Source organism: Epinephelus lanceolatus, chromosome 7 (assembly GCF_041903045.1).
Source record: "Epinephelus lanceolatus isolate andai-2023 chromosome 7, ASM4190304v1, whole genome shotgun sequence".
Taxonomy (NCBI): domain Eukaryota; kingdom Metazoa; phylum Chordata; class Actinopteri; order Perciformes; family Serranidae; genus Epinephelus; species Epinephelus lanceolatus.
Genome location: NC_135740.1, coordinates 34,295,206 through 34,317,396, shown reverse-complemented (window position 1 = coordinate 34,317,396; position 22,191 = coordinate 34,295,206). Strand labels below are relative to the sequence as shown.

The 22,191-nt window shown below is 42.0% G+C and overlaps 1 protein-coding gene across 1 annotated transcript; it reads right to left on the bottom strand.

Moving 5' to 3' along the window:
- Window positions 1-1,623: 1,623 nt before the first annotated feature.
- gpc2 (glypican 2) lies at window positions 1,624-21,558 on the bottom strand. The gene is made up of 11 exons (XM_078169465.1): window positions 19,499-21,558; window positions 17,583-17,741; window positions 15,507-15,641; window positions 12,210-12,385; window positions 12,022-12,102; window positions 9,947-10,112; window positions 8,850-8,980; window positions 7,790-7,936; window positions 5,686-5,822; window positions 4,010-4,182; window positions 1,624-2,227 (listed from the first exon to the last, which is right to left on the bottom strand). Exons 1-11 carry the CDS (start codon window positions 19,674-19,676, stop codon window positions 1,950-1,952), a joined length of 1,761 nt encoding a protein of 586 aa, XP_078025591.1. The 5' UTR covers window positions 19,677-21,558; the 3' UTR covers window positions 1,624-1,949.
- Between the last annotated feature and the right edge of the window lie 633 nt (window positions 21,559-22,191).

The window sequence follows — 22,191 nt, the reverse complement described above, 5'->3', positions numbered from 1 at the left end:
GAAACCAGAACATACAACAAACAATATAAAACCAGCATACAAACACACACATTCACACACACTGCTCCTTAACAATCTCTGGTTATGGCTAAAAACGCCGCTCTTGTAGCCCAATATTTTACAATAACAGTCCAGTGTGTAGGATTTATGATCAACAGGCCAAAAAATTATACTTATATTCACAACTATGTTTTCTTTAGCGTATAATCACATGAAAATAAGAAACGTGTTTCGTTACCTTAGAATGAGCCGTTTATATCTACTCATGGAGAGGGTCCTCTTCCATGGAGTCTGCCATATTGTTTCTACAGTAGCCCAGAATGGACAAATCAAACAGTGGCTCTAGATAGAGCCATTCACATTTTTGCATCGGCCACTGTGGCACTCCGACACACTTGGCACATGGCAACCCGGTCTCACTCCGAAGTCATTGAAATCTGGTGCTTGGGCAATGACTTGTGGAGTCAGAAACCAATGAAAAAGGTATCTTTTAACATCTGCATGAGTTGCGGCCAATTGCCGTTATAGTTTAACAGCATCCAGCGGTGTCGGGAAAATGCGACGACAAAAGGACTAAAGTTAAGGCAGTGAAAGTCCGACTGGAGCATGTGGAAGAGGTGGTGGATGGGTCCAACAAACACCTACTTTCACCCAAGAGAGCAGTGTTTGCGTCCCGTAAGACTCATAAGCCAAACCTTTTTTTTTTTTTTTTACCTAAACCTAACCACGTGTTTTTGTTGTTGAAGGAAAAAAAATGTCAATTTGCGGCGTTGTACTGACGTGGTGCGTTTATTTTGAAAGAGACTGTACATAAATGTTAAATTTCCTGTGAAAACAGAAGTGTATTTTGAAAGAAGACAATGCATGTAACGGCAGAACTTGACACGGTGTCCCAGAATGTCAACAAGCAACATCGTATTTGGACGTGGAAAGTCCATGACTAAAACGTCAATATGTGACAAGGTCAGAGTAAGAATGTGTTGTCCAACCTCACCGCTAGATGCCACTAAATGCTACACACTGGACCTTTAAATGTTTTGCTGTGATTGGTTCAATAACATTTTAAAATAATTGGTTTACAGAAAGTATCAATAAATACAACTTGATTTTTCCCCTTATTTTAAACCAGAGAAAGTTAAAGACAAACACTTATTTTAAAAGATAAAAACACTTGACCCTTGCCTTAAAAATCAGATAAGAACAATGACATATTATATTACAAATAAATAAAAAACATCAATATATTACATTAATAAACCCCTTGTTGTCACAAATAACCGCAAATTAATTACGTACATTCAAAATAAGCCCCTTGTTTGGTTTCAAGAGTCACACTATTGACTTTTCTTTAGTCTCCAAGCCAAAATACGGAGGTTTAATTAAGCAAGTAAATTAAATTCCCACTACTTCCACAAGATGAAAAATAAACCACAACCGGACTGAAACCAAGATCAATTGAATTAATGAACTTAATTTCATGAGAAAGGCAGCAAACAAACTCTGCTGCGGATACCACGTGGTTATTAACCGGCACGACTGATCTCCATCTGACAGACCACCAAACCACCAAACCACGAGCTTCATCACCCAAACATGCTGTGAATTCACCTGCTGCTGTTGTGCTTTTTGTTTCTCTTTCATAGTCACCATCCAGCATCAAGACTCCAATAGGTCAAATGAACGGCTCTAAAAAATGGCAGTACTTATTAAGTTTGTAATCATCAATGCCTGATACAATAATGCCTCTTTTATGGCTTGGGCAGTAGGAAAAATATTCACTTTAACTTTTTGTATTTGTGCTGTAAACAGGTTTTTGATTATTGCTAAATTAGCCTGTTTTGTCTTTTTTTCTGCTGGTGTAACCAAATGGAATGACTTTTTCTTTCTTCATAATGTGCTTGAGACTCCAGCATGACAGATAACCTCCACCTCCAGACTGTAATAACCAGCTATCTCCACATGGGGGCAACAGTGACCACAAAAGGCAAAGACAACAAAGGAACCAGGGAGAAAGAGAGCTGGCTGGTTGCAGATCTGACCCGTCCGTGACCGTTGTTTCTGTTCCACTTGGACCCATTTCTCTCTCTGACTCTTGGTGGCTTTGCGGGACTGGAGACAGGGTTGCGGGGGGGTTTGTTGTTGTAGGGCGGGGAGTACGGCCCATAGCCTGGCCAATCATTGTACCTTTCACCCTGATCTCCGCCTCCTGAGCCACTGCCCTCCTCACCTGGAGCAAGGGAAAAGATGTCAGAGTTATCCTCGGAACAGAAGTAAAACATTTCATACAGATTTGGTAGATAAGTTCTATCAATGGTGTTACAAGTCCTACAGACACATACAGGCAGCGGTGGATTTTAACCAGAAACACACCTAAAATCACAATCATAACACCCAATAGATTCCATTTAAAAAAAACAGCAATTTTATAATCCGAAACCATGCTTTATTAAAGTTGACAGAAAAAAGTAAGACCCCAAAGAAAGCCTTGGTAAGTCTTTTTACTGTTCAAGCTATCACCAACTCTGGTTTGGTTGAAATAAACCCTTAATTCACCCAGTTGGACGTGCATGATGCTGCCTCTATACAAGCTAAAATCACTATTTATTTAAATGGAATCTGGTGGGTTTGACGATGGCGATTTCAGGGCTGTGAATGTGTGCGTGAATGGTTGTCTGTCTCTATGTATCAGCCCTGCGATAGTCTGGTGACCTGTCCAGAGTGTACCCTGCCTCTTGCCCAATGTCAGCAGGGATAGGCTCCAGCACCCCCGTGACCCCTAACAGGATAAGCAGACGGAAAATGAATGAATGAAAGGATTTCAGAACTGTTCCTAAGGTTTATATCTGCAGGGATCCTTTCTGTAAGTTGTCAGACACAGAGATGATCAATCTGAGCCTCTCACTGGCAAAAACAAGCACTTTTTGTGGACATAAATTGACGGTGCTTAATTGTCTGCAGGGGTGATGTTGCAACCTGTTTCGCAGCTGAACCAATTAAAAAGTTATTGTTCCTGTTAATCACACAAAAACATGAGAAAATAGGGTCCAGGTTGGAAAATACCAAAGTTGCCTTTTAAGTAAAAGCATGCGAGTATAATCAGGAAATATACTTAAGTATTAAAGTGAAAGTACTCAAGTGCAAAACGAAATGTCCCCATGACTGTTACAATGCTATATTTTATCATTAGATTATTATTACTCGTGCATTAATAAAAAAGTTGTAGTTCGTTGAAATGAAGCTAATTTTTAACTACTCTGTAGAGGATGGTAACTATACTTTTAGTATGGATTAACATGCTGGTTATTTTATCCATTTATCAACTGATTGTTTGGTTTGTAACAATTCCTAAAATAGTTCTCATAGCTCAAAGTGACACCTGTTTTGTCCAACCAATAGTGCAAAATTATTAGAAAATAATATACTTAAAATAGCTAAAAGCAGAAGTAGAAAATCCTCACATCATGTGAACCTGGAACCATCAAATGTCTTTGAATGAAAAATGACAAAAGATTATCAAAACAGCTGTCAAATAATTTTTGCCTTTGACTAATCAACTAACTCGTGTCCACTGTACTTGAAAACTGTTAGTTTAAGTTAAACATTTTTTTATAAGATTACTTCGTTAAGTAACAAATAAAGCTGTCAAATAATTGTATAACTTAGGTGAATCTGAACTAACCCTCGCACAATAAATAGAAACAAACTAACGGATTGAGGCAGCGGTAGATGAGCAGCTCCCGTGTTCAGCGGGTAAAATGATTGTTTTTGACAATGTAGTCTGGTTTTGAAGAGAGCATAGGTAAGTTTCACCTCAGTTTTGAATGGTAATGTTTTAGCAAAAAAACCTGTGTTTGGGAAGTGCTGAGCATCCAGCTGGAGAAATGACTGATTAATTCATCAAGATTTTTCTTCACAAATTCAACGTAACAAAAAGGTGAGTAATTGTGATATACATTTGGCAGGTGACAGGTAATGCATGCTTAGGATATACACAAATATATAGACTGACTGTCCATGAAGTCCATGTCCTGTCCGCTCTGAGCGTGTCTCAGTTTGTTGGTCACCACCCTCAGCTCCATGATCAGCTGTCTGGTCCTCACATCCGGCCTGGCAATGTCCACTTCCACCTCCGGGTTGTTGATCTGGCTAACCAGCCCATCGCCCGTCACATCCGGCAGGTACCTGAGTGTGCACACACATGCAGAGGTGTTCATGTCTTTTTCAAAGCAGCGCTTGGCGACTTCACACAGTGTGGTATCGAACGGCAGCACTGAGGTTTAACCCGGAAACAAAATTAATCAAACCACCACAGGTGTACATACCGTATTTTACAAAAACCATCTTCACTGCAATGATTGGTAATGTTCACAAGGGGAGTAACTTACTCTGGCATTTAATTGCAGCAATATTTAAAAGGTCCAGTGTGCAGCATTAAGTGGCATCGAGTGGTGAGCTAGCAGATTGCAAACACAAATGACCTTATCTTAAGCCAGCATTTGATTTGTCTGTTCAGGGCTACTGTAGAACAACATTTATAAATATAAATGGCTAACAAAAATGCAGTGATATTCAGTTTAAATGATTATAACCTCTAAAGGGAGGCGCAAAGGATACAACCTGATCAGATGCCCGAACCACCTCTACTCCCTTTGGTTACACAAAGACTAGATGTCTCGTAGCATCAACCCCGATACCCTATTTTCCTGCAGTACACCCCACAAGACTCCCAGTGGGATGCAATCATAGGCTTTCTTTAAGTCCACAAAACACATGTAGACCGGATGGGCAAACTCCCATGACCCTTCCAGCAGCCCTGCAAGGGTGAAGAGCTGGTCCACTGTTACACTGTTCCATGGCAAGGACAGAATCCACATTGCTCCTCCTGAATCTGAGGTTTGACAATCAGTCGGAGCCTCCTTTCCCGCACCCTGGAATAAACCTTCCCAGGGAGGATGAACAGTGTGAAAAGGCGTGTCAGCCATGACAGCCCAACAATGTCCAGAGCCTCCAGCATCTCAGGGAGAACCTCATCCACACCTGGCAGAGAGCTTTTTGACTATCTCGGCGACCTCTGCCAGGGACATGTGTAAGGCTTTCTCTGAGTCTCCAGACTCTGCCTCCTCCACAGAGAACATAATGGCCGGTCTCAGGAGTTCCTCAAGTGTTCTTTCCACCCCTCGACAATATCCCCAGTCTGGTTCAGCAGTTCTCCTCCCCTGCTGAACACAGAGGCAAGCCCTGCTTTCCCTTCCTGAGGCATCTCACAGTTTGCCAGATCTTCCTTGAGGCCAACAGAAAGTAATATAGTAGAATACAATACTCTCCTAGCACATGTTTGGCTGCAGTCCAACTTCATGATTAAAGCTGCTAAGGTGGGTGTGCTTTTACATTAAACTGTTGGCTAATGCAGCTGGAACATCATCGACACAAATCACCCATTATGCAGGCATGTTTCTCCTCTTAGCACACACAGGCCTGCACAGTGTCTCTACATCAGCCCAGCACCGTCTCTGTGTTTGTAAAAGCAAGCAGACCCACGCAGAGAGCATGCGGGTGACTGTTGGTGGCAAAAATCAAATTAACTCCGTTCCATCTGTTGCATCCTTCCACCTCTGTGCCATCACTCACTCCTCCTCCACCTCTACCGAGCCCCTCCCTCCACCCCTCCACTCTGATCTTGCTCACCTCCCTCGGGTCTGCCCGTTCCAGCAGCGGTCCTCATTAGTGACGTCGGCAGCCATCTTCTCATCGTTGCAGATGGTGTGTGGGAGGGACACCCAGAAGCCACGCATAGGCCGCAGTCGCTCCTTCAGCTCGGTAACCTGCACGGAGGCAGAAAGAAATTGGTTATGACTCAGACGTGGTTTTAAAGTATCCTTGTTTGGTATGGCTGGCTGGAGGAAGCATATTGAAGCCGCAGTGCTGACGTTGGCCAAAGTCAAAAATTGACATGACACTGCCTCTGGGTCAGCTCTTGAACCACAAGTCTTTTATGTTTCATAAATAGATATGAATGCTTACCATCCTCCCTCTCCCCTCCTCTGCTCTTGGTTTCATTTATTTCCCAGCTCTTCTATCTTTCAATACCGCTCTGTGGTCGCAGGAGAACTGTCTGGGCTCTGACCGCTGCTCTCTGTATTATTAGTTTCTTGTACCAAGCTTAGATTTGTATTACTGTTGTTTGTTCCTGTCTTGGCTCTCTGCTCAGTTGCTATGTCTGACTCCTGACTCCTGTGCAGTGCAAACATTTCTGACATCCTTTATTGCAGTTTCAGCATCTTATATTAAAATCACACTCAACCCAGAAACATGGCCTCCACAAAACAGTCTTTTTAAGTAGTTTAAGCTGCACTAATTAATTTTTTTATATATGCAAGGGGTCACATTACCATGTGTAATGTGAAAACAGGTGCTAATAGTGATGAATCCACAGATTATGACCCAAGTTCCCCTCAGATTTATAACAAGTTTTAGCATCTTTCAGCTCATTGTTTTGGTTTTCTGGCACGCAACAATTACGCCCCACACAGAAAGCATTTTAGCAGCTGGAGGCGCCTTTTTGTAATTGTTTTTAATTAGAATGAAGCTTTTTGCTTGTGGTTTTTGTGTTATGATACACCTCATGTTTCTGTGCTTTAGACGCCTGGTGTTTTTGCCAAAGCGCTCTGAACTCCTCGAGTTGAAAAACCTTCAACTCTGAGGGGAAAAGTGCCTCACGTCATCGGATGATTTGAGGGGCGGGCCTTCTGTGGTGGTCACGGCAACAAGTTTACAGTTGGTAAACAATGGAGGAGAAACTGGTGGTAGTGGTTGCTGGATACCCAGAGCTATACAGCCCGACGATAGATAGCAGGTTGTCAAACTGCCCCTGAGTCATCCTTAAATATGCCTGGAAACGGCCATCATGGAGGAGAAGCTCCTGGACCAACTGGTAGTACTCACCATGATCCACCCTCTTTTTAGGGTCTCATGTACCCACACAGATCTCTGTTTCCCTGTGCTCAACAAACTATTTACTGACAGCCTCTCACCCTCAACCAGAGCTACAGCAAGTACCCTCTGCCTCAACATTTTAGGAACTGGATACTAATTACTGCATACCATATGGAAATGCGGACATAAAACAAAACTATGTGGAAAAAAGGCGTTACATTTCCCAAATTGCTAGAGACACGATTTCAATTGAATGCTAAAGCTGCTCTGTGTGTGCCAAGGTTTATGACAACTTTGCCCCAACAAGATGCTAGTAAGTCAACATTGTGTTTGGACCTTGTTGTGCTGCCCCCATGTGGCCAAAAAAAAAATCACATAATACAAATTCAAACTGTCTCAAAGGGGCTCTATGCGATAATCAGAATGTGTAATGTATCAGTTGTCTGTACACAGTTCTCAACATGGAGGCGGCTGACCCAGCAGCTAGCAGCTAATGGTGCTAACTCCAGAAACAGCACAAAAAATGGCAACAGTGCTGACAGAGTGTGTTAAATAGGGGGGGAACCAGAGGGTGAACGCTATGCATCGATGCCGTAACTGCTATATGAGTGCAGTGCAAAGTGGCGGTCATGAGCTAGTCAGTGGGATCGCGATACACACAAGCACTAAGGTAACAGGTAACATGACTTTATTCTCTGCTCTGGAAGCCATTACTCCACTATATCTTACATAGCAAATGGTGGTTTGCTGCTATTAACGCTGTGAATGTCGCACACAGACCCTTTAAAATCACTATATTAAAACATATTAATGAAGCTACTTCACCCAGTTTACATAGGGTATGTTTCTGTCTCACCAGTCTGTCCAGGTTGGTGCCTGCAGCAGTGGTGGGTTTCTCCTCAGGGCTGTAGGTGCGGAAGGGTCTCCTGTTACCCCCTGACTCTTTGGGGGAACGTTTGGAGCGTCCTGGAGTTGGCCTGGGGCTTCCACAACCTTGGAACACCTGAGGTATGCGACAACAAAGCAATATTAGTGTAAACAGCTTTTTTAATATAATACTAGTAATAATTTTCACAACAGGTTTGCCACTGTTATGCGATATTCAAGGAAATGTCCATCCCACAGATACTCTCTAGTCTCTAGGACATAGTTTGTGATAAATTGTTGTAAATTCGATTTTCCTTGCACTCAATCCCCCTTAGCATGCCCTGTAACCTTTTACTTCATGTTGAGATAATTTTGTAAACCCTCATGTTTTAGGCAATGTGCCGCAACGTCTCTGATTTGAGTCCAGCTGGGTATCTTTATTGCATGTCATTCCCCCATCTCTCTCTTTGTACTCATTTCCTGTCACCTCTTGACTAACATTTGCTTGAATGGTCTGGAATGAAACACCCCAAGAACGGCTCTACAAAGAAGTCGTTGCTCTTTTGAGTTTCAAAACCTTTTCATTCTGATGATACATTAAGCTCTCTACTGCCACACAGCAAAAACAGCCCAGAAATGCCAGGTTCTAGACTGTTCAAGCTATCCTTTGTGTTAGTGTGGCAAACCATAACCTAGCAAACCTTTCTTAAAGCACTGCTCACACAAACCAGGAGCTTCTCTGTTTCTAACAAGATGGGGGTGTCTCTCTGGTGGATTAGCTGCTGGGATGCCTGCCCAGCATGTTTTAATCATACTGTGAGGCTGTCATGCTCTCTGTCTATAATTTCTGTCTTTTTTTACTGCATGCTGTCACATTAGGGAAGATTCAAATTGAACAAAAATCAAAATTATAGCTTAGTGATTTTTTTTAAACGGCAGATGATGGCCTTTATGCACACACAAAGGTTTAATAAATATTCGGAAAGCAATAAAAAATACATCCATGTCCATTTCATTTCAGTGTCATCTGCTTGAGCGCTCTTCCTTGCCTTAGTGGAGATGCTGACGCTGTTTTCCTGCATGTGCATGATGGCCTCCGACACTTTCACAGAGATGGAGTCGGCTGCGAGCTCCATGTTGAACGGCCCCTCCAACTTCTCTGAAACCAGGTACAGAGCATCTGATAGGAAGACAGAGGGAGAGACAGAAATAGAGATGGCAGGGTGATTAAGTTTGCTATGACTACATTCACCCAATTGTCTGGTGTTACACGCAAAGAAAAAACTCCTCGTTGGTGGCCTATTCTAGATCCTGATAAACATCAAGACAATGGTTTCCTGTGTCTGGAATCTCTCACCGGCTAACCAGCTAAAGAGATTTGATTTACATCTGTGTATGAGGTTACAGGACTGGAAGATTAGGAAGCAAGCCAACATCATATAAAGAGAACCAGAGAATGGTGTTTGGAGGGAAAAAAAAGGTAAATGAGGGTAAAATGGGTTTGGGTGCAGTGCACATGGATTGAGTGATGAAAGGTGAGAGGATGCACAGCACATGAAAAGGAGAAAAAAAAGAGGAAGGAACGTATGGGCTTGATGAAAGGGGAAAGGAAACATAGGAAGACAAATCAATTGTGAAGGAGCAGAGAAGCATGAATGATTAATGAAGGAGGAATTCATTATGAGGCAAAGGAAGTGAAATTAAATGAGTGACAGAGGGCAATAAAAGGAGTCTACTTTTAGGTATGCTCAATGGAATAATGATAATTATTTAAAAGACTTTTAAATGAGGTATGGGCTATGACATTATATTTCTTGAATGGACAGTTCACCCCAAAATCAAAAATAGATATTTTTACTTTTATCTGTTGTGTTATTTATCCATCATTATAAATATAATGCTGTCTAGTTTAATTGTATTTGAGAGAGGGCAGATATCTCCAACACTATCTCCAAACAATCTAGATTGATAGACAGCATCACAGGTAAGAGGAAAAGTAAATTTTTTTTTTTTTTTGCTGTCCCTTTAAGGATCTTAAATAATTGAAATCAAAGGATTCTCGTGACTCTTTGACATAAGTGTGTCAGCGTGTCATGCATCTGACCCCAAACCCACTCACACAACGACACACAGTATGTTCACCCACCAATGAAATTGTTCCATTCAGTGTCCAGGTCTCCCTGATTGGCTAAGCAGCCCTTCATCACGTTAAGGCACAGGGAGTGGCAGGGCCGCAGGGAGGGCATGCCTCGGCACAGTGGGCAGTACCACTGACGCATCAGGCCACGCACACACTCTGAATCTGCAGTCAGCTGAAAAACACAAAGCCGTGGGATGAGAGTTAGGACAAGAAGAATAAATTAAAATGATTAATTTCATTCTGTGTGGTAGCAAGTCCAAGTAGCTCTGTGCTTTTGTGTTTTCTTGCATTGTGCGATTTGCACATGATGACTGTACACAAGACAGGAACTCCTGGCACTGAAACAGACCAGATAGGGAGCCAGACATCCCATACTGGCTGAGCTGAGGACGCCACCGACTACCTCCCTACCCATCTATCTATCCATCCATCCATCTATCCATCTATCTATCTATCTATCTACCTCCCTACCTCCCTATCTACCTACCTACCTACCTACCTATCTATATATCCATCCATCCATCCATCCATCCACCATATTTTTCTTTTTTTTTTGCAGTGCAGTGCTTTTTCCTGGCTTGTTATTTTTGCATTTTGAAGGGTGGACATTAAACATTTCTTAGATAAAGAGGATAATTTTTAATTGGACATTCCTCCAATGGCCTTTTTTTCTGTATTTTAATTTGGGGAGGGGGGATGATATATAAATAAATCATGTTTGACCCTTATTTAAATTTCCTTCAGTACTTTCTTTTGCTGGTGTCCGTAGGGAGCCAAAGGCAGCCCCCTTATTTTGTTTACCCTCCTTTAACCAGGTTAAAGTACTCACTGAAGCTTTTGAATTTAACTTATAACTAGGCTTGGTACACCACAGAACTCCATATGTGGTACCCAGTCCCCATGGGGCCCCAGTGGTACACCCCAGAATATTTGGTATACTCTGTGAAGTGATGAACACTGGGAGAGAAGTGAAGAGGAGGACTACGCACTGCAACAGTCCAGCGAGAGGCAGAGTAGGTAAAAGGGTAGCGTTTCATGCGCTGACAGGCAGGAGGGAGAGCGCACAATTGAATCACTTGATATCAATCACATGCTGTGCCCCTGCTCAGAGCAAAGCAGTGCAAATTCAAAAAAGAGAACCAATCAAACACAGGGCTCATAACATGGGCACATATGCCAAATGCATGGAGCCTCTCTGGATGTAGAGGCAGCTCCTTGTAAGCCATCCTACATGTAATGGTGTTGCATTTAAATATATCTCAGGAACTGTAACTGATTACAATTGGATTTATTTTAGTAATTTAATTACTGTTACATGTATTTAGAGACTTACCAGCACTGTTGATCGACAGACAATTAATCTGCCATCATTCAGATAATCGTATAACGGATATTTGTCATGCATAATTGCCAAATATTTCCTGGTTCCAGCTTCTCAAATGTGAAGATCTGATGCTTGTCTGTCGTATAATAGGAAACTGAATAACCTTTGGGTTTTGGATTGCTGGTCAGATACAACAAACAATTTGAATGTGTCACTTGGGAAATCAAAATCGGCATTTTCAAACTTTCTGGCAGCATATCGACAACGCAGTTAAAGTAGGAAAACAATCAACACAAACTGATAATGAAACTAACCATTAATTGCTGCCCTCAGTAAATGATCTTATCTAATTAAGTCCAGCTTATACTGAATGAAGTGCTCATTTGCTGCCAGTTATAGACTTCTGCTTTCGGCTTTCATATTGTGATTTGTCATTTAAGATATACAGTCTCCAACTTCATTTTGAGAAGAGCTTTAAAGTGGAAACTTTTAAACTGCTCATCCCCTGGCGTGCACAGTGAAAGTGAGGCTTATAAAGAACCACTCTAAATGCTGATGGGGTCATTATCCTAATGCCCCAACATTTACTTCATTATGATAAGTTAAAGCAAACACTTTTCTATTTCCACTTTAAAATAAAGATATATTTCATGAAAAAGGAAAACATAAATTTGAGGCCCACATTTAGATCTAGGGTAAAAAGGGTTACAGAGCAGCTTTAACAGCAGGACAGACTGCATTACAAGAAACAACTCACCTTTGTTGCTTTGTTAACAATATCCCGACCAGTAGCCAAGCCTTGAGACAGAGCTCTGGCTGCAATGAAAGCCCTCGACACCTGAATTTAAGAAAGAAAGACAATGTAATAATGTTAGTCACTCAAACTGCATAACTGGAAATACATTTATCCTCCATCAAAGGCATATTTTATCATAAGGCACATACTTGTACGCGCAGTCTGCGGGGCACATCCCCAAACGGCTGCAGCTGTTCGGCATGTTTGCTGACACACTCCAGGTAGTCCTCGCTAAACTGATACTGGGGGTTAACCAGAGAGAAGACTCGCTCCACCAGTCTGGACCAGAAGTCTGAGAGAACCTCTGACAGACTGACGCTGCCCCCTGTGGATACAAGAGCAACTGTCAGCACACAGTATCTAAAATCTAACAAAGATCCTGCTCCTGCTGGATTGTCTGAAGAAAGAGCATCGTATTAGCACCGTATGCTTATACAGTGAGCTGCTGCAATGCTTATAAGGCCAGGTTAAAGGAATAGTTCATCCCAAGTGCCATGTCAGCTGATGCTTGTAAACCCTCCAAACACACTGTGGTTTGCCCCACAGACTGTATAAAATAATGGGCGTAACAACCGTGACGTCACCCATTGGTTTGTGGACTCCTGTTTTGAAGTCTTGTTTGGCATTTTAGCTGTCGCCATCTTGGATATTTAGAGCCAAACGACACTTTATTTGGATGACAGGGTGGAGCTAGCCCGAACACTAGCCGCTAGCTAAGTTAGCATGGTGCATTTACAGTACAGCTATGGTTAACAGTGACAATGCTAATTTTCACTTGCGAAAATAGGTTCAAAACCATTTAAACTAAATGTACTTATTGGAAGAACTGAACCTCTGACTCCTTAGAGAGAATTTCAGTGCAACCAAATCATTACAGCTAACTTTCATGAACTGAAAATACACTGATATAGCGACAGCTACGGCTAAACTCTATGAATCTGTGCTGCGTCATGGTCATGATACCTAACCAACGTTGTCACCGTGGTAGCGACTTGTAAACAGATGGCACCCACCTGTCACTCAAAGCAGCTAGCCCTTAATTATGCATAACTTCAAGCCATAATAACATTTAAACGGGTGAGTTAGATAAAATTTAACCCCCGTGCAGTTGTCATGAATGTTGAAATTAGCTATAGTGACCAAAACTGTTTTTTAGTACCAGGCTGTAAACATATTTCTGCTGTAAAGTTGGGCGTCGTAACATGGGGGCGAGGAAGATTGACTCGCTCTTGGAGACAGCCTCATGTGGCCATTCATGGTACTGCAGTTTTTGCCACTTCCACGATGGCTTTATAGGCCACTCGGTTAGCACTTATTACTTTGGCATGCAGCACCTCCTGCCTGACAGCAGTAGGGTGCACATGCACTTCCAAGGTTTGTCAAGACAGAAATCATACAGATAACACTGAGAAAAATTTACTAAGTTTTACACTACACCTCTACTACAGGGCTGAGGTGCTACCTCATGTAGTCAACTATGGGGACTAACCACATTTAGCACTACTACACATTTCAACTGGCTTAATGGGGCAGTAATTATGGGTGAATTTTCATATTTTTCAAGAAAAAGTAATTGTACCTTGTGCCTTGTGGAACCACTATCCTGCCACAGAGTATTGTAACCAAATCAAGTAAAAACAGATTGGCACATTTTTTTTAAATCAACCACATAAAGAAGAGACAAATACAAAACAGTGTTGCTGCTTTGATGTGAAATTTGTCTTTTAAACACAATATTTGCCTAAAATATTGTGTGTTCACTGTTATTCCTCCTTTTATTTCTCCTTTAAATGTGTTTTGGTGCTAGTCAGTCTCTGTGCATTAGTCAACTGGCAGACAGATCCTGAATATGCGACTCTCCAATCTGTAGTCTACAATACAGCCTCAAATTAGCCATACATGCTGTTTGGCAGACAAAGACAGGTTGACTAAGCAGCAACAGCCTGCAGACAGACTCGCCAGCGAGCGGCTGTCATGCCAAAATGGAATGATCTGGAACAGAAATAGAAACAGTCATCCCTGGGATTCCAATCCTCTATTTTTCCTCCAATTCTTCGTGGCATTTCGATTCTCCTCAAATGACAATGCTGCCTCTTTTCTGCTGTCCAGAGTGGCTGTGGATTTACCACAACAGGGATGGGGACTGGTAAAATGACTCTAAATTACCAGTGCAGCAAGGAACCATCACAGCTCTTTACCAGACTACTCTACCAACTTTGACAACTTTAACCAGACCGACCGAATATAGTTTTTTAAACGCACACTTTTAAACATAGCATTTAATTTTAACTGAATGCAATAAAAGATAATGGTGTTTATTTCATGTAGAGATGTTCCAATACCATTTGTTCCTTCCTGATACCAATTCCGACACCTAAACTTCCAGTATCGAATATTTATTTGATGCCATTGCGTCAACAAAAAAAAAAGGAAAAAATTTGGAGCTGTTTTCTACTAACTCATTTCCATGTCAAGAAGCCAAATAAAATGTTTAAAAATGGAGCAACTGTTATGATTTAATAGATATTGTACATATATACTATCCAAGTGCACAAAGCATAATCTACACATTTCCACTCTGAAGCTGTCGCCTCACAGCAAGAGGGTTCCTGGTTCGAACCCCAGGTGGGTGAGCCCTTCTGTGCAGAGTTTGCATGTTCTCCCTGTGTCAGCGTGGGTTTTCTCCAGGTACTCCAGCTTCCTCCCACAGTCTAAAGACATGCAGGTTAATTGGTGACTCTAAATTGCCCGTAGGTGTGAATGTGAGTGTGAATGGTTGTCTGTCTCTATGTGTCAGCCCTGTGATAGTCTGGTGACCTGTCCAGGGTGTACCCCGCCTCTCACCCAATGTCAGCTGGGATAGGCTGCAGCCCCCCACCACCCCTATCAGGATAAGCGGTTACGGAAAATTAATGAAAAAAGATGAAACCACATCGGCCTTTAAAGCTTGCAAGAATGCAGGATAAGGAATAGTTTGGTCCACGGAAGATACTGCACGTCTTCAGATGTGGAATGTTGAATAAATCAAACAGATACAGTCCACAGCACAGAAAAAACATCTTCGGTTGTTTTAAGTTCATCTGAAAGCGAGCAGCGTCATAACCGCAGTGCGTCAAAGTAAAAACAAAAGTACATCAATATATATTATATATAGGCTATAGTGTGAAGAGAAATAGGACTGAGGCCCCATCAGAGCTGAAGTTGACCAGAAAGAGAATTGAGTCCTCTTTCTGTTGGTCCCCTTTTTGGTGCACTTTAAGAGGACTAAGTTCAGTTCATTTCAAAAGGACAATATGTGAAAACACCCTTAGACCACTAAACCACTGGGATGTCCCTGATTTAATCGTCTATGGCAAATTCAAGCCAACTGCTATCACTCTGCAACGACCATTAGACCATCTGAATACACTAAGGTGAGGGGAGGTGGATGAAGCGATTAAACTAACCAGAATAATATCTGCGCAGCTCCACAAACAGCTCCTGAAAGACGTGTGAATTCTGCGTGAAGAGCCGGCCGTAGGTCTTGGTAAACATCTGGTTCATAGACTTCTCCGATAAGTCTATAAGCTCTCTGAAGAACTCTGCAGACAGACAGACAGACAGGAAAAGCAGAGATTAGATATGAATCTGTCACCCACCTCCTTTTCTTCTAATATCTTGGCCAGGTTTTTACAGACGTAGGCGCTCAAGTCACCCCCACCGCTCCAAGACGAACAGCTCATAGGGAGAGTTACATCAGATCCTGCACACTGGTAAATGAGTGTAACAACGTGTACTCTATTTAGGACTTTAGGACTCATATGCAGTCTCCCACTCCTTCAGCATCCTCAAATGATTCATCATGTACATTATATAAAAGGATGAGGAGGGAGGGAAAAAAAAGGTGATAGCAGTCCACAGCAGGTAGGAGGAGAAAGTGTAAATTCAGCTCTGTGCTGCGGCTGCTACAAACCTGCAGCCATATATGAGGGATTTGAGACAACGTGGGCTGAATTCTCTGAGATACAGTCACTAATGCTGTCTGGGTAGGTTTCCCCACACTGACCATTTGTTCAGAGGGACATTCCACTGATTTTACACACGAGTCTCAGTTTACCGGCCACGTTTAGTCCGTGAAGACTGTTTTATAACGTCCTCTGTGGCGCTGGAGGGAGAGCTCAAAATTCTGACAAATTTATCCTGATGATGTCATAGTGATGTCATCAGGGGGTTACCTAAGCTTTGCTTGGCAAACACAAATTTATAACAGAATGTCTGCGTTACAGACTGGAGATGTGCAGTTTTAAACATTTGGGCATCTACCAGGCAAATTGTGTCTGTGCTGTCAAGGTGCGTTATGGGAAATGTAGGATCAGGATATCTTGACCTCTGCTCCTTCAGTTGTGCCCATTATTTTTAGAATTTGTCTCTGGTGAGTCCCCCAGCTTTATGGAAGTGCAACACTCTGTCTGTCCAAGAACAGATTTCAAAATACTACCATTGGTTTACACAGCATGAATACTTTAGGGCCAAAATACATTTCTGGAGTCTCATTTATAAACATTGTGTACGCACAAAGTGAGGCCTGAAAAAGGCGTACGCCACTTCCCACGCAAATGTTGTGATGCAAAAAAAAAGACTTTGACCCATGTTTACGAACATTTTGAGACGGAAAATTGGTGAGGCAGATGGTGAGGTGGAAGCCTGATTGTAGAAACTGTCAACAATTTTTGGCGCACACCATTTTTGGCTTTTGTTCATACGTACATTTTCAGTATAGATCCTACGCACCGTTTTATAAATGAGACTCCTGATCTTGTGCAACATTATGAACCATTCAGACCTCAAAGGATCTGCTTTGTGTCCCCCAGAGTCAAAACTAAATGTGGAGAAGCAGCATTTTGTTTTTATGCACCATATATCTGGAACAAACTCCCAGAAAACTGCTTCAACTCAGCTCTTTTAAACCAAGGCTGAAGACTTTCTGGTTGGGCGGCATTTTGTTAAGTGGTAAATAATTTAATTGAATTTAAATGTCATTTTCTAATGTGTTTGTTTGCATTTTGTCTTGATGTTTTTGATGTTTTATAGAGCACTTACATTGCCTTGCTGCTGAAATGTGCTATATAAAAATACTTGCCTTGCTGTACCAAAAGTGCTGGAGTACCTCTTTAATATCAGCAGTTCTTGTGTGTTGATTAAACATATATAAGAACTGAGCGAGGGTCTCTGCAATATGCATGCATTGCTGTGCTTTTAGCTTCCAGAGTCAATTTTGTGGCTCAGATATCGGACCATCTGAGAGGAACTGTGTCGTCTGAGATCCCGAATAACTTTTTAATCAGCTGTCACTCATCACCACTAACTCAGTAGATAAGGAGGGTGAGACGAGGAGAAGCCGAGTTCAGATTGTGTCCCCTTTTTCCTTCTAATGTACCCACTGTGGCTTCTAGGAGAATGCTTTCTTAAGCCAATTTCAAACCTGATAATGTTCCCATCAAATACACTTAATAACTGTACAAGCCTCTGAGTCAGCCTCTCACCATCAAACCTGCGGTGTCTCTGGGTAAAAGTAGTCAGAAGGAACTGGCTGTTCTCTTCGACAGCTTTGAGGAAGTCCCTCTCGCTCTGCAGGGCCAGCGTCTCCTCCATCTGACTGGAGCAGCAGGTGTAGTCCTGAGGACAGAGCCGCAGGTGCTCACCTGCAGGACGGAGGCAAAACCAGGGCAGAAGAAAAGGAAAAGTTAGGATTGATGATGCATGTTTAAAAATGTAGAAATTAGGTTACTGTGGTTTAATTCTAACCTCATGTATGAGCTTTCAGTGGGGCACAAAAAGGTGCTATAAATAAAGTTATTATTAATACCTCAAGAAAAACCCAAGGCCTATTCTTAATAACTGCAGCTCGTCTTTTATCAGGTCAGAGCAGATGTTTTTAAAGCTCAATTCCTCCACTCATCAGTCTGTTCAGTTACTGTGGGGAAATCTTATCAAAGATAAGGGTGTGATAGAAAATTGTAATTTCCCTGCATGAATTATTCAGCTTCAATCTGTCTTTCTTTGTCAGCTCAGGTTGGGTCTTTGATATGTCAGAGGTAATGATATGCAAACGACAACCAGGGGAGAAAGGGGAAAAAAAGAGCCACAGCACTGCGAATGAGGAAAAGGTCTGAATTCTTTTGTTTCTATAATTTTACGTCTAATATGAATATTGCTGCTGTTAATACAGTCGAAACTCTCCCTACTCCACCCTCGCCGGTGTTCCCCTCTGCCTCTTTTGTTCTCTCTGTGTGTCTCACTATTAGCCCTCTCTCATCCCTCTATTTCCATTTCTAAACTGCCTCTCTTCATCCTTCGCTCTCCCGGCCATCTGCTCCCCTGGCCCACGGGACGGTGAGCCAAGACTCAGGCAGTGATACCCCAACACACACACACACACACACCCACACACACACACACACACACACAAATCAATCAATACTGCAGTTGTCTCAGTGACTCACACACACACATGGAGCTAAATTGCCACAAAATAAATCCTCTAACACTCTAGAGAGCTGCTATTTCACAAGCACACATTTCACTCACAAATTTTTTTCTTTTTTTAGCTCCATGTCTGTGTGAAGGCAACACACTCTCACAGTCTCACTGATTTAAATGCAAAGCTGAACCTCCGAGAAGTAGACCACATCTTAGGACACTCCACAGCTCCATGCTTTGCTCCCTTTACTTTGTCAGCCATCCACATTTAAACAAATGTCCACCCATGTCCCACATCTCTCTCCTCTCCTCTATCATCCCAACCTCTCACCAAAATATAACTGTGTAATCCACGTGATGTGCTTTCACTCAGCAGATAAGATTATCACCAGAGAGCAGAGCCTATGGGGGTATATGCAGGGTTTTAACAGTGAGCCAGTAGGCAAAGACTAATTAGGGGCGAGGTTCTTTGTTGCACCGGTGTTGGCAATTTGCTCATCCCCTTAATCATCCTATTTAAACAGCACAGAGGGGAGGAGGGGGCGGGTGTAATTTGTTTTAAACCACCCGGTATTGTTTCTCTGGAGGAAAACTCAACATGATATTCCTGCATTGTGTCTCTAGTGAGTTTTGTGCCACCTTGTACTTTTAGATATCACTTTTCTGTCATTGCTTGCACTATGTTTGTCATTTAAAGGCATATTTCTGCTATAGCATTATTAATGTTGCCATGATAAATAATTTGTGGGGGTGAGCAGCGAGTTTAAAGTGACCTTAATGGTGTTTTATCCCTGTTTGGAGTAACTGGAGCATGCTGACGCACCTTTATGTCCTCCGCTACATGTGTCCTAAACTGTACTATAAGCTTGAATCAGGCACATATTTCCTAACAGAGGAGGATGGGACTGTTCTGCATGAGTTCCCATCACTGTTTACATGTGTGATTTATCCCCACCGCAGGCTGGATGCAGAGTCTTACCGGAGATCTGAGTCAGCGGAGCGGTGCCAGTGCTGTACCCCTTCTCCGCGTACACCTGCCGGGTGTCGGCGCAGCTCCTCCCCGCAGCAGCCACGGGGCTCCGGGTCCCCGACAGCGCACAGACCGCGCAGAGCAGCACCAGCAGCGGGTACCTGGAGGAAGATTGCCGGGTATTCATCCTCACCAGGGAAAAGCAGGCAGTAGAGGAGAGGACGGTTTTATGTGAAACCAGACGGGTGCAGCACCTTTTTATAAATGAATGAATGAATGAACGGCCGGTTTAGATGCACGCAAAAGTAAAAACAGTATCCCAAATCGTCAGTCGTTTAAAAGAGTCATAGTTTTCCCCGATAAGTGCAGCGAGCAGACGCATCCGGGCTGGTTTTTATATCACACATATGTCTCCATCCACCGTGTCCTGTTCATTTGTCCTTCCTGGGAGATCCGCTGTTGTGCGTAAATGTAAAGGGAGTGTGAATGGGGCACTCCCGTCCCTCAGCCTCATCTAACAACCCCAACTGAGGCAAGTGTGCAGGGGTGAGCAGGAGGACACCGGAAATGGGACTGATTTCAAAATAAAAGCAAAAGCAAGTCTGAGGTTTTTCAACAAAGCACTATACGAAATGTAAAAGAAACACAAGACTCACAAACATGTTTTTAAAAGAGTAAAATTAAATGGCAAATAAAAATTTGCTTTTACTACTGTATAAAAACTGATTTAATAATACCATTTCAGTACTGTAGGATATGGCAGGATACTAAATCCCAAATTTATTACAATGAAAGGCAGTGGCAGACAGCAGCTTTTAAGCCTCTTAAAAATTGTGCATAGTTGATTTCATTAGTTTATTTTTATATTGGAGGATCAACCATGACAGAGGATAATTCAACAATATATGTTCCAAAATCAGGTTCAGATAGTTTTACATATTTATCAGAACAGAATTTATGGGTATAGGGATAAATAGTGACACAGTTGTAGTAAATTAAGGCACCCAGTCCTAGTGCTCAGCCTGTGTTCATGTTTTTCTACCCAAGGTGAGCACTGTTCAATCAGACCTCCATCAAACTGGGATTCAGAGTAGATGTGGCACAGGGAGATGGACAGCTAGAGTCTGAAGGAGAGGCTGTTATTGGAGTGGTTGTGAACAGGGTCATGGAGCAATTCTGGATCACCTATGTTGACCTATTGACAACAATTGCAAACATTTTTCCTGGATAATTGCCTTGGTGTAAAAGGTTTGTAAGTCTTGGCACTCATATTTAGTATCCATTAGAGTTTCAGAAGATTTATAACCATTTAAATGTGCTGCACCAGACTGCCACTGTCATTTACAGGATTAAATTTCGGACTGTTCATTCATAACTTAAAGCACTGTGATTTTTATTAGCTTGTTTATTCAGTTTTAGTCCGTTTAAATTTGTTTTTATTATCCATTTCATTTTGTGTCTTTTAAATTTGAGCTAGGTTATATCAAATGGTTGTTTTCATAATAAGTAATTCAGACAAGTAGGCTACAGTATGGGCTGCAATAAATAATGTCTGCTACTGTCAGTGCAGTTAGACACTACTTACCGACAATATCCTATGTAACAAAGCACTTTTTTTCCAGCCCAAATTTGTCTCTCTCTTTGCATCATTATTATACACAGGGAAAAAATGGAAAAAAATAACAGATATTTATTATATTAAGGACTTCAGTCCCTTTGTAAATGTGTTATGCCTCTACCATTTAAAAATAATATCGTGAAGAAAGGGCGATGGGTATTTTATTTTAAAGGTTCGGACCAGAAGCTGTGTGTTTCACCCCGGCAGGTTTGACTGCGGTCATGGCCCATCAAATACAGAACAATGGACCGTGCAGAGGAGGACCAACAGGGGAGAGAGGGGTGAGGAGCCTGCGGTGGCGGGGCGGGGAGCAGCTGAGACATCCACCTCAGGGTCCTAAAATCTGGACAGACAGACAGAGCAGACAGAAAGATATACACAGACACAATATTTGACAGTAAATATAGAAACTTACAAAAGAAATATCAATAAAGAGGGTAAAGCTAATTAACTGCAAGGATCCAAGTATTTTACGGGTGTATTCTTATTTATTTATTTATTTACTTACCTAGGCTATTTATTTTTGTTCTTTACAGGTACAGTCTTAAAGTGATAAGCGCCCCAGGGATGACGTTTTTTTCTGTAGCAAGTTATTGCAAAAATAAGCTCAGTGGCAAACAAACATTTATGATACTTACACGTTTTGTTAAGCAACATAATCTTCACAAATGAGCACCTCTTCCATGGTTACTGAAGCCTAATAAATAAATGCAATTGCCAGAAGTAAAAAAGCGAACGCTAGTTTATAAACGAACTACACTACGGTCGCCTGACACAACGTCTTCCTGTTCGTCGCGGTTCGGCGTGATGACGTTCTGTAGTCTCATTTAGCCACTTGTTAGCAACCACCTTTTTGAAGACGCATAGAAGCATTTAAGTTCACGAATAGGGTATTTACTGAGGTATTTTATGTCGTAGAACAAAATGAGTAAGTCTCTTAAGCGTGTGTTAACCACAGACCTTATTTTAGACATCTAACCAAAACTCCATTTCAAAAACCCACTGACTTTGAGAAGAGGAAACCAGGCGCGCAAAAATGCTAACTCATTTCCGGGTTTCAGTAGTAATTCCTGGGAAACTCTAT

Bases quoted from the DNA above. Each gene is read 5' to 3' on its own strand.
- gpc2 (XM_078169465.1), bottom strand. From the start codon at position 19,676: ATGAATACCCGGCAATCTTCCTCCAGGTACCCGCTGCTGGTGCTGCTC. The intron at 7,937-8,849 runs GCAAGGAAGAGC...CGCATACCTCAG, and splicing joins GCGTCAGCATCTCCACTAAG to GTGTTCCAAGGTTGTGGAAG. The intron at 4,183-5,685 runs GTGAGCAAGATC...GTGCACACTCAG, and splicing joins AACGGGCAGACCCGAGGGAG to GTACCTGCCGGATGTGACGG.